Source organism: Martes martes (genome assembly GCF_963455335.1).
Source record: "Martes martes genome assembly, chromosome: 2".
Classification (NCBI taxonomy): domain Eukaryota; kingdom Metazoa; phylum Chordata; class Mammalia; order Carnivora; family Mustelidae; genus Martes; species Martes martes.
The window spans coordinates 183,255,642-183,268,733 of NC_137889.1; the positions used below are offsets into that span (position 1 = coordinate 183,255,642).

At 37.7% G+C, this 13,092-nt stretch overlaps 1 protein-coding gene across 1 annotated transcript in view; it reads left to right on the forward strand.

The window, feature by feature from the left end:
- Positions 1-1,634: 1,634 nt before the first annotated feature.
- Positions 1,635-13,092, forward strand: part of CEP135 (centrosomal protein 135) — a 75,627-nt gene continuing 64,169 nt past the window's right edge. The window contains exons 1-5 of the mRNA XM_080796128.1: positions 1,635-1,766; positions 3,279-3,469; positions 4,633-4,800; positions 7,135-7,276; positions 9,604-9,688. Coding sequence (XP_080652254.1) covers positions 1,654-1,766; positions 3,279-3,469; positions 4,633-4,800; positions 7,135-7,276; positions 9,604-9,688 — 699 coding nt within the window. The 5' untranslated portion in view covers positions 1,635-1,653. The remainder of the gene's footprint in view (positions 1,767-3,278; positions 3,470-4,632; positions 4,801-7,134; positions 7,277-9,603; positions 9,689-13,092) is intronic.

A 13,092-nucleotide genomic window follows, 5' to 3' on the forward strand; every position in this document is an offset into this window, starting at 1 on the left:
AAAGCCTCTGCCTTTGGCTCAGGTCTTGATCCCAGGGTCCTGGGATGGAGCCCTGCATTGCCGAGCGCTCTCTGCTCAGCAGAGAGCCTGCTTCCTCCTCTCTCTCTCTGCCTCCCTCTCTGCCTGTTTGTGATCTGTCTGCCAAATAAATAAATAAAATCTTTAAAAAAAAAAAAAAAAGAGAGAGAAACTGCCAGACTTTTTCCACAGTGCTTTTACATTCCCATCAGTGATGTGAAGATTCCAGTTGCTCCAAATCCTTGACAACATGTTTTTAATTTTAGCCATTCTAATATGGGTGAAATTATGCCTCATTGTGGTTTTAATTCATAGTTCCCATATAACTAATGGTGGTGAGCCCCTCTTCAGATGATTATTCCTATTCACTTATCTTTGCAAGTCTTTAGCCCATTTTCTTACCGAATTTTCTTTATTATTATCATTGAACTGCAGTTCTTCATGTATGCCATATACAAATCCTTTGTTAGATATTATGAATATTTTCTCCTACACTTTCATTTATCTTTTTGTTTTTTTTTTTTTTTAAAGATTTTATTTATTTATTTGACAGACAAGTAGGCAGAGAGACAGGCAGAGAGAGAGAGAGAGGAGGAAGCAGGCTCCCCGCTGAGCAGAGAGCCCGATGCGGGGCTCGATCCCAGGACCCCGGGATCATGACCTGAGCCGAAGGCAGAGGCTTTAACCCACTGAGCCACCCAGGCGCCCCTCCTTTTGTTTTCTTAATGGAATGTTTTGATGAGCAGCCATTTTTAATTTGATTAATTCCAAAAAATTTATCAGTTTTTTCTTTTGTATTTAGTGCTTTCAAAGAGGCTTTTTTTTTTTTTTAAGATTTTTTGTTTATTTATTTGACAGACGGAGATCACAAGTAGGCAGAGAGGCAGGCCGAGAGAGAGAGAGAGAGAGAGAGAGAGAGAAGCAGGCTCCCCGCTGAGCGGAGAGCCCGATGTGGGGCTCGATCCCAGGACCCTGGGATCATGACCTGAGCTGAAGGCAGAGGCTTTAACCCACTGAGCCACCCAGATGCCCCTCAAAGAGGCATTTAAAGATTTTGAATCTTTAGGCATTTAAAGATTTTAAATCTTTAGGCGTCTAAAGATTCTGCCTACCTCAAGCTTGGGAAAATATTCTTTGTTTTCTCCATTATTTTTTTAACTTTTTTATGTAGAGATTTATCAAGAGAAACTTTTTTTTTAAATGTTTTATTTATTTATTTGACAGAGAGAGACACAGCGAGAGAGGGAACACAAGCAGGGAGAGTGGAAGAGGGAGAAGCAGGCTTCCCGCTGAGCAGGGAGCCCAATGCTGGGCTCCATCCCAGGGCCCTGGGATCATGACTTGAGCCGAGGGCAGATGCTTAATAACTGAGCCATCCAGGTGCCCCAAGAGAAACTTATTTTAATGCAGCAATGTGATTATCATAAACATTGCATTTAAGTTAGTCTAAATATTCCAGAAGGCAGCCTACCTGAAGAGAAACAAACAAAAAAAAAATGTCTGCTTCATATTGAAAGAATCTTTTCTTCTTATCATGAAATAGTAGTAATAGCCATAATAACAGAATAATGTTTTACTCTTTTCTTTTAGGACTTTAATTTTGGGGAGTGAATAAAACTAGTTTTGGAAGACAAGATGACTACAGCTGCAGAAAGAAAGTACATTAATATTAGAAAAAGATTGGATCAGTTGGGATACCGCCAGACTCTGACAGTGGAGTGTTTACCATTGGTAGAAAAACTTTTCAGGTAAAGATGAAAATACAGTTCTAAACGTCTGTGATCCTTAATCCCATTTATCTAGCTTCTGTTAAACTTCATGTTACAGTAAAGGAATGGGTGGATTTTTTTTTTTTTAAGTCCTTCAGTCATCTGACGCTCACCTATTCGTAGATCCTACTCCCATACCATCATTCCAGGGCCTCCACGTTGCAAAGCTGTAGGGGTCCCCTTTCACACTCCACTCTTCAGAGTAGGTGTTTCTGAGAGTCCTCCGTGAATAGAATTACAGTTTTTTAATGTGATTTTCTGATATGGTTGGGTGTTCAATGTCTGCCTCTCTAGTCTTTAATTACTATGATTTGATAAATGTTCTCTCATATGTGGTTGGTCAATACTTTAGCAGTTACGTGTTACTTTAACTGAAAGATTCTATGTGATTTTGTTCTTTTGCACTATTTGTTCTTTCCTTGAGACTGGAACAGGACTGCTTAGGAAGCTTTTGCAGTAGGGCTACAAGCTATGATGATGGTAAGGAGGGAATGGAGGAAAGATATTTGGTGGGGCTTTTTGGTGTGGTTTTTTTTGTTTTTGTTTTTTATTTTTTGGTGGTCTTTATTATGGCCTCCAGAACCCTTCATGATCTAGTTCTAGCTCTGCGATTCAAGGTTGGAGGGTGAAGTATGTTTAACTTTCTGAGAGACTGGCAGACTTTTTCTATAGTGATCTTACACTCAGCTTCATCTCCCATGTATTTAACCACTTGGAGCTCCCTAAACAGATACACTCCCCACCGGTCTCTCCGCTTGGTCTTTCCATGTGCTGTTCTGTCTGCCTGGGAAGTCCCTCTCACCTCTCCCTCCTGCCCTATGCTTGTTTAGCTCTATGGCCTACAAGATTGTCACATCTGGTACATATGACCTTCACTACTTACCATCATTGGAAACTTGTTTTTGTGTTTCCTTTAGAAGGCAAACCCCTTAAGACTAGAAACTGACTTTATCTCTGCTGTATCTAGTACAAGCTGAACACACAGTTGTTGAGTTTATCACATAGTATTATAACTTTTGACTAACTGTCAGTAAGATACAAGTTCCATGATGGTGCGTTCTGTATTGTGTTTCCTGCTCAGTAAATACTGATGGAATGAATATTCTACTGGTCTATGTTCTAAGAGGCAAGGAATCCATTTTTATTCTTTTATGCTAGCATGTAGCATATAGCAGGCATTCAGTAAATCTTTGCTGAATGTACAGATAAGTTTCGCAGGGTCCACAGGATCAGGTGATTAACTGGACATGGGGGATGAATGAGAGGAGAGAGTGAAAGATGATTCTAACTATGTATGTTTCTTACCTTTTAATCTTGCTTTGAGAAATTTTTGAGCACCTGGTACCTTGAAAGGCTCCTAGTGTTTTTGTTTGTTTTTAGATTTGATCTCACTTTGTGTTAACATTTACGTCTTTTTTGAAATATATTTTTAGTTATTAAAAGGTAATGGAATGTTTCCTTGTATGTACATTTCTTATTCTTAAATTTCAGTGACCTAGTTCATACAACAGAAAGTCTTCGGAAATCAAAATTATCTACTGTGAAAGCTGAAAAAGAAAGTGCCAATTTTGATTTTGTTTTGGAACCTTATAAACTTGAAAATGCAAGATTGATCAAGGAAAATAATGAATTATACCTGGAATTAATGAAACTGAGAGAACAATCAGGCCAACACATTAAAGGTAAAATTCTGTGATTTTTAAAATGCCATATTTTTTGCCCATTTTGTTTTTTTCTGTAGGAAAAGCTTATATGTAGTATTGTGATAGTCTTCTTGCTAACAGTCTTGAAATACTGTAGAGTGCATTGAAGAATTCCCAACAAGGAAAATAAATTTGCATTTTATAGCTATTATCATCTTCACTATATGTGGATTAAATTTTTAGAATTAAAATTGCTGTAGAAAGATGCACAGCATAGGGAATATAGTCAGTTAGTCAGTGTTATTGTAATAGCATTGCACAGTGACCGATGATAACTACATTTGCAATGTGCATGGCATAACTTACAGAGAAGTTGAATCACTATGTTGTACTCCTGAAATCAATGTAACATGTGTCAACTATATTCAGTAAATTTTTTAATTAATAAAAAAATCGCTGTAGGAAATATTAAGTGCTGAAACCAAAGAAATGTCCGTGAAACAACTTTCATTTTTTCCATACTGAAAGTAAGAGGACTAAAGTGAAGTGAAAGCCCTGTATCATTCTGATTCTTTAATACTTTCATTCTTTAAGCTGGAAGATCAAATAGAATGATTTCAGAGGTCCTGGGCAGAGGGTAATTGTATGGCTATCTTATTATAAATTCTTCTTATATCAGTAGAAAGTCCTGTCTGATACCTGGCATGAATTCATAATCCCTCAGCTACATAGCCAGTGTACTGGATTGGATCAAATGCCATAATTTATCTTAAGCCATATAGCAGAAGAAAAATATAATTCCCTTTTTTGCTTAGTGACCCATTTGTAGTTTTGTTAACAGTGGTAGAAAAGGTAATAGCCTTTCAGACAAAGCCTTGGGTGAGAGTCAGATGGAGCCTTTCAAATTAAAGTGGCTTGGGACGCCTGGGTGGTTCAGTTGGTTGGGCGGCTGCCTTCAGCTCAGGTCATGATCCCAGCGTCCTGGGATTGAGTCCCACATCGGGCTCCTTGCTCGGCGGGGAGCCTGCTTCTCCCTCTGCCTCTACCTACCACTCTGTCTACCTGTGCTCGCTCGCTCTCTAACAAATAAATACATTTTAAAAAAAAATTCAAATTAAAGTGGCTTTTATATTTTGTGACATAGGAGGACTACATAGATTTCCTGATCTGTAAAATGGTCTTTGAATCTTTTTCATTTTAAGAGTTGAAAGCTACGTTGAAGAAGTGTGCACGTGAAACAGCTGATCTGAAATTTCTAAATAACCAATATGTTCATAAACTCAAACTTTTGGAGAAAGAGAGCAAAGCTAAGAGTGAACGAATTCAGCAACTTCAAGAAAAGAATTTGCATGCTGTGGTACAAACTCCAGGTGAGTCTGCTCCTTCTCAAAACCAATTATGTACATCTAATCTTTTAGAGATGTTAAAGCTGTTGATTAAAATGAGAGTTTGGGGCGCCTGGGTGGCTCAGTGGGTTAAAGCCTCTGCCTTCGGCTCAGGTCATGATCCCAGGGTCCTGGGATCGAGCCCCACATCGGTCTCTCTGCTCGGCAGGGAGCCTGCTTCCCCTTCTCTCTGCCTGCCTCTGTGCCTACTTGTGATCTCTGTCTGTGAAATAAATAAATAAAAATCTTTAAAAAAAAATAAAATAAAATAAGAGTTTGGATTTTCATGCTTAAACTTCAGTATTTGAAAAGATGATTTTGGATTGTCACATAAACTTTTAAATTTATTTCTTAAAATCTACGTATTATTTTATACATGGTCTTCGAGACATATAATAGTAGTTTCTTAGATGCAAGTAGTCTAACTTAACTAACTTAAATACCCAGATTTTTATTTCCTTAATCATTATTTTAAATTCTTTTTAAAATTATTATTTTATTTAGTATTTTTTTTTAACTTTATCCCCAGTAGTTCTGTAGCAAGAGAAAAGAAATGAAGGGGCATATCCAGAGTTGAGGGTGGTCCAGGCATAAAGTTGGTGGAAGAATCTCCAGTACCAGTGACAATGTTGTCATGATGTCTGAATCATGGGATGAAGATGATGTGAGTGAGTGAGGTGTAGGAAAGTGCTGGATTATGATACGAGGTAGAGACTGAGGGATTAAGAGCATGGTGAGGACCAGGAGTGATTTGGTCAGAATGAAGACTGAGATCAGAAGGGAGTTGGAGATCAAAATGGCAGGAAATGAGATGGAGAAGGGGACTGTGGGCTAAAGGTAAAAAGGATTGAGAAACATGGGAGAAGATCTCAGAAGTAACTAGAAGATGAAGGGAGAAAATGATAATCAGGTTTCCTGAGAGAGGAATGGGGCATTCCAGAGAGATTCAGGGGGTGTAATCTATAGAATTCAGTGACCGAATGTGGAAGACTTGGGAAGTAGAGGAATTCCCAGATTTCTGTTTCAAGTGAATGAGCTGGTAGATGATGGTACTATTTTTAAGATAGAGAAGGTGGAAAGCAGAGCAGTTCACTTTTGCGTGTGTCGTATGTTACACCCATGGAACACCCACAGTGAGATTTCTAGTATGCAGTGGAATATGTGGATCTGTTTTTAGATGTGTGGTCCCAGATGGAAATTCTAATTTGGGGGTCATTGGAATATTGTGGGAATTAAAGCTATGGATGTCGTGGGAATTAGCTAGTGAAATTGGGTAAGCTGAGAAGAGAGAACAGACCCTGAGGGGAGGTTGGTATTTAAAGAAAGTAAGAGAAGGAGAAAAAGGTTTACCTTGTTTAGGTGTGTAACTACAAGCAAATCATTTAAATACTTTTGATCCAGTTTCTTCATCCTCAAAACAAGAGATACGTGTATACAAAATGTGTCAGGATTCTAATGAAGACACAGTTGTAGATTATGTTTATTCTTTGTGCAGATAAAATAATTTTTCAGGTGCATGTCTGATCTTTAAAGATTTTATTTATTTGACAGAGATCACAAGTAGGCAGAGAGGCAGGCAGAGAGAGAGAGGAGGAAGCAGGTTTCCTGCTGAGCAGAGAGCCCAATGCGGGGCTCGATCCCAGGACCCTGGGATCATGACCTGAGCCGAAGGCAGAGGCTTTAACCCACTTAGCCACCCAGGCGCCCCCAGGTGCATGTCTAATCTTGGCCGGGTACTGGGAAATATAAATTATCTGTGTAATTTGGATGTATCTGTCCGTAAAAAGAATTACTCCTGCTAGTTTTAAGGACAATTAAGTAGGCATGCCCCACTAATTCGGGTTATAGCATCATTTTATATTACAGATGACATTCATTCATTATATACTAGTTTTGCTACATAAAGTTTCTGTTAATCTGTTCTTTTGGCTTTGCTTAATAAACATGTTTATTTTATCACTGTTTTAAGCTTCTCATTTGACAGTTTTCTGCTGGTGATGATTTCTTGAGTTCATAAGAGCAAATACCACAGGACATGCTCAACTTTTAATCTTACCAAAGTCTTGTTCCCATCTAGCGGATGGGTGTATGTACCAAGCATGCCAAGAATAAAACTTGTATAACCATGTCTTGTTGAGGTTTTCAGGAATGCATTGTTCAGTTAAAGATCAGAGTGTGAGTCTATATAAGGGAGGAGATATTTTATCGCTAGGTAATATGAGCTAGAGACACTTTATAACAAAAAGCCTGACCTTCTGAAATATTTAATTCTAATACTTGTTTCTTTTAAATTCCTTCAAATACACAATTGTGTTTTAGGTGGCAAGAAAAGAAATATTGCTTTCAGGCGCCAGCGTATGCAGATTGACGAACCAGTCCCTCCCTCCGAAGTCAGTTCATATCCAGTTCCGCAGCCCGATGACCCTTACATTGCAGACCTCCTACAGGTGGCTGATAACAGGTGCATTAAACAGTATTTAGTTGGTTTCAGTTAATCACTTGATTAACTCTAAATTTCTTGCTGCTGCGGCTCCAGTCTGCTATTGTATCTCCAGGGCCTAGCACAGAACTTCGTGTGCGCACTCAGGAAGTACTTTCTGAATGTATCCTGAGTATAGACTGTTTTTACTTGTTTTGAAACTCTGATCTCACATAGATCATAAATGTGATGTTTCTGTCCCTACTTGCTTTAAAATAATTTAGTGCCATCTCGAATCCATTTTAGTAGAGTTGCTTTAATATTTACTTTCATCACCCAATTCATCTTTTTGCAGGACTCTTCTGACTTCAGATATGTCAAATGCCAGTGAACATGAGTAGATTTGTAACTGGCTTTGAATTCTTGCTTCATGGTTCTCTAGCTCTTTTTTTTTTTTAATTTTTTTATTTTATTATTATTTTTTTATTATTTATTTATTTGACAGACAGAGATCACAAGTAGGCAGAGAGGCAGGCAGAGAGAGAGAGAGGAGGAAGCAGGCTCCCTGCTGAGCAGAGAGCCCGATGCAGGACTCTATCCCAGGATCCCGGATCATGACCTGAGCTTTAACCCACTGAGCCACCCAGGCGCCCAGTTCTCTAGCTCTTTATGCTTGTTTTTCCTTACACAGGAATCAGATTTAAATTCAGTTTTAAATAAAACTTCGTTAATGTCTCTGGGAAAGGCGCTATGTAAGTGTTCTGGGGATGTGAACATGAATAAGATGGTATTGCTACTCTTGAGAAGCTCATATTCTAATAGTAAAGATGACACAAGAAATACACAGAATGCCGTTAAGAAAATTATAAGAGGTTCAAAGGAACAAGAGAACACTCATGACAGCCTCTGTGGTCATAGCTGGAGAAACATTCTAAAATATGTACTATACTAGTAAAAAAGGTTAGTATGGATAACTTTTTATTTTATAGATTATACAGAGAATACGGAAGAGTTTTTCCACATCATTAATCTCGTAACAATCTAAAGGAATATTGATGGAGGTACTGATTAGGATCTCTTGGTTATTCTCACCCAGTATTACGTGACTAAGTTTATACAGTTATCTGAACTTCAATTGTGAAATATTTTGTGGGGTTGTTTTTTCTGTTAACAATTGTAATCTAGGACTTAGCACTGCGTTAGTATATTTAAGGAGTTTTTTGGTCCGCGTGTTTTGTCATTTTCTGTCTTTAAATTTTTTCCTTAACATCTTTCTTTCCTATCAAACCCTCATAGGTGGCATTAACCTCTCTTGGTGATCTTGTTTGTTTTCTTTTGCACAGAAACATTGTGTTTGTATACAGAGTGATTTGTGTGCATGCATATGAAGGCAACTGCATACCTACTTTTCTCCCAAACCTAGATTAGTAGAAAATACTGGTTCCAGTAACAACAGGGACAAGGTGTGCCAGCCTCACTTACTCACTTACTCTAGTTCACAGAAAATCTCTCTTAAAAGCAGACCTGGGGGCGCCTGGGTGGCTCAGTGGGTTAAAGCCTCTGCCTTCGGCTCAGGTCATGATCCCGGGGTCCTGGGATCAAGCCCCGCATTGGGCTCTCTGCTCAGCGGGGAGCCTGCTTCCTCCCTCTCTCTCTGCCTGCCTCTCTGCCTACTTGTGATCTCTGTCTGTCAAATAAATAAATAAAATCTTAAAAAAAAAAAAAGGCAGACCTGGCCTCAGGCTTTATTTTTCCAGTATGAAAGTGGTTATGTCATATTTATGTTACTGTTTGGCAAAGTTTGATGTAATGCAAATTCATTGGGTAGTTGTAGAATTGAGATAATTTGGACAAATCTTGGTTTTGTTAGAATTAACAAGTTCCAGAAAAGAGTAGGTTTTTGCTGTAGTTATTTGGTGAATTATAGTATTTCTCAATATTTTTCTCCTCTCCAGGATTGCAGGTAGTTCATTAGAAAATATAGGGTCATTTAGGCTCAGAAAACACACTTTAGTTCCATTTTTCGCTTCAGAATGTGAATTCTGGGCTAGACCCTCTAGTTTCCTGAACCTAAGAATTGGCAACAGTACCTCAAAGAGTTTTAAGGATCAAAATGCAACAGGAGGCATAATGTATCTGAATTTCAAATTATTTAACACTCAGTTTTTTAAATCTATTCTTATAGAATTAAATCTCCAAGATTATGTACTCTATTTATGCTGTGGTTTGGAACCCTTTGGTACAGTACTTCATACCTTACTGAGAAATTGAAAATAGAGAATTTACAGGAGAACATATCTAGTTTCATTTCTTGTTTTTATGTATTTCTTAACGAGAGTATATTGACATTAGTTATAAATGTGTTTCAGAATTCAAGAACTTCAGCTGGAAGTCCATCAGTTACAAGAAAAGTTAGCAATGATGGAAAGTGGACTGAGAGATTATACCGAGCAGGTAGGATTTTTATTTACTTCCATAGCAGGGATGCATGGTTGCATTGTTGAAATGGTTATGCTGTGATTGTAAATAAAGTTGGGTTATATTTGGTATTACTGATACTGAATTTTTACACAGCTTTTATCTTTTCCACCCATTTGTTAATAGAGATAGTAGCTGGAGTGGCTTAGATAGCTGTAGAGCCAACAGTCCAGTCCATTATGCATTGAGGCAAATAGTAGTTTCTTAGGGTTTCTTTAGGTGAATCTATCTCCCCAAATATTGTAATCATATTACTTGTTTCCATCTTGGGAGGTATTTTATTGAAGTGTATTATGCTTTACTGTGGTATCATAAGTAATTTTTTTACAATTACTATAGATTTTGTTACTTGGAACATAACTCTTCTTGATAGTTACTCTTTTGTGGCACCGTATTTGTTGTGTATTTGACTAGTAAAAGAGTTTTCTGAAGAAGCAGGGGAATTAATATATGCAGGATTAGATCGTAACCATAGTAAGCTTTGTTTTTTCATACTTTCTGTTGGTACTTGGCTAAATACTGATTCGTATAATTACAGGCTTGCTTTCTTAATATGCTTACTGAAGCTTAAATTGGGTAACACGTTTCTTCATTTTCTGCATATGACTGCATTTTATTGGAGTGATTTGCACATGCAAATATAGATGTAACTTATGTGTTGGTATTAAGTTTGTAAAGTACTTGGAAGATATTTGGATAAAAATGGAGTATAAAGGAATTGTGATCACGTTTGCCACCTCCTGATGGTGCATGGGAGAAGAATGAGGCACAAACAAGTCAGCTGCAAAAGAATGGGAGCAGGGAGCTACAGTAGAAAAGACGTCAACCAGACGTCAACCAAAAAACTCACAGTATAGAGAGAGACTGAAAATATCAAATATTCACAAGTTGAATATTATTGATATTTTTCAATTTATAATCACAGTTTCATCACATTTTTTTCCAAGTACTTTATGAACATTAGCTGACCAGTCTCTGCTATCTCTTTGAGGTAGTTGAGGTGTTTGGAGAAAATACCCTGACCATTCTGATTGAAACCATCAGTTTATTACGGTTATCAATCTTAGTCAAATCCACTCTGCTGCATGTCTTTTTCTTTTTCACTTAAGTTTGTTTTTCTCAATCTATATTCCAAATTTTGCTGTTCTCCACAACCTCTTTCCCCAGCCTATAATAAATACCCTCTCAAGATATCACCTTGTCTCAACTTTGTTTCTACCTTTAAAATTAGCAATGTTCACACTGAGGCTCTACAGATTTCAGGGGCAGTGTGGCGTTCTTCCTGTTTAAGACTTAGTCTTTATACCTGTGCTCTTCACTCTATTTCCTCGCTGCTCCTTTTTTTTTTTTTTTTTTTTTTAGGTTTTTTTATTTATTAAACAGAGCGAGAGGGCACAAGCTGGGGAGTGGCAGAGGGAGAGGGAGAAGCAGGCTCCCCACTAAGCAGAGAGCCAGACATGGGCTTGATCAGTGACCCTGGGATCATGACCTGAGCAGAAGGCAGACACCCAATCAAATGAGCCACCCAGGCATCCTTCTTTTTTTGCTTTCGTCAATAGTCTTTCCTTTTTTTTTTTTTTTTTAATTTTTTCCTTCTTTAAAAAACACTTCGAGCCACTTTACAACTAGTAATGCTTTTTTTTTTTAAACTAGTAATGCTTTTAATCTCCCTAACCGTCCTAGAAAGAGGTGCTATTGTGGTCATTACTAACATCCCCTAAAAAGATCTTTAACTACCTCTCCTTGTTGCTGATGCCTTCTCCTCCCTCACGCAGACTTCTCTGAAGAGTCTTACTCTTCTGTCTCCACTTCTTCACCTCCTGCTGTCCTATCACATTCTGGCATCTGTCTCCCTTTACAGAAATTGGTCTAGTTAATGACACCAGTGACATTAATTGCTTGATCCAAAAGGATAATTTTAGACTTTAATTTCTGGATCCCTCGGTAGTATTTGTCATTATTGGTAATTTCTCTTTAAAACGCTTTCATGACTTCATTTTCTTTCAGTTTTCCCTTTTTAAAAAATCTCTTACCATTTTTCTTTGCTTTTTTCCTCTACCTGTTCCCTTAAATATTACTGTTTTTCAAGATCCTGTCCTTGACCTCATACTCTTCTCCTGTACATTTTCTTAGAAGGTCTCATTTACTCTCTTGGTTTAAAATATTCCCCGAATGTTTATAACTTTTCAGTCTTTCTGGCTCAAATCTCTACAGAACTCCAGACCCATACATACAGTTTCATACTGGGCATTTCTACTCAGATAAAAGCTCTTTGTACCATATGCCTAGTACTGAACTTGTTATCTTCTACCTCAAATCTGTTTTCCCTCTTATATTCTCTGCTTTGGTTGGTAGCATCACCATCTGCCCAAGCCAACATTCTGTAGTCTTTCTAGATCTCATTCTCTTCCCTTCACATACCACGCATCAAGTTCTGTCACTTCTAAGTACTTTGTAAACTTACTTTTTCTGCTCTAACTTACTCACTGTTTATGCCTTATTCATCTCTCATATATTTCTCCGATAGGTCTTCCTTTGTCTAGTTTTATTCTTACTCATCTTTTAGTCCAGAGCAGTCTTTCTCCTTAGCAAAGTATTCAGAGCTTATCATAGTTAAATCCTGCCTGATTCTTCAGACCCAACCAAAAGTTCCCTTGCACATAACAATCCAGTCTTACTGAGCCATCTCTGCTCCTTTGGTCATACTGTGTGGCTTTATGCTTCTGTGTCACTGCCTAGAACATTCCTCCTTTTTTCTCTTCATAGCATATGAAGGGCATATCTATTCGATAAAGCCTTCACTAGTTTCCATAGGCATATAAATATATCATGATAGCAATTACTGGCTTACTTGGTAGTTTTCCCTGTAAAACTATGTTCCTGAAAGTCAAAGATCATATTTTATTCTTCATATACCAAGAACTGTGCTCCATAATTGTTGAGTTGAATGCTTTGCTTTCATTTTCAATTTTTTTGAAAAAAACAAAAACCCCAGAACCCAAAGCTATAAAGTGTTTGGGTTTTTCCAAAATCATGCATGTGAGTGAGTATCATGGTTGATAGTGATCTCTGTGATTTTATGTGTGTTGTTTTCTAAATAATAGATAATTAATTATATTCACCCGAACTTCCTATCCTTTTCCATACTGAGTTTCCGTAGCAATTCTTTGTGTCCTACATCCATTTGTTCATTCTGCATTTACTCAGTGCCAGGCACTGAAGTAGCTCAGACTCCGTTCTAGTGCCCAGTAGTTTCTTTTTATATAAACATTGCCTAATCGTGGAGGACAGAGGAAAAAAGAACAAAAATTAGTTAATTGGGAAGAATTTGTTCAATAGAAATACTTAGGAAAGCTTTGTTCAGGGGCACCTGGGGGTCT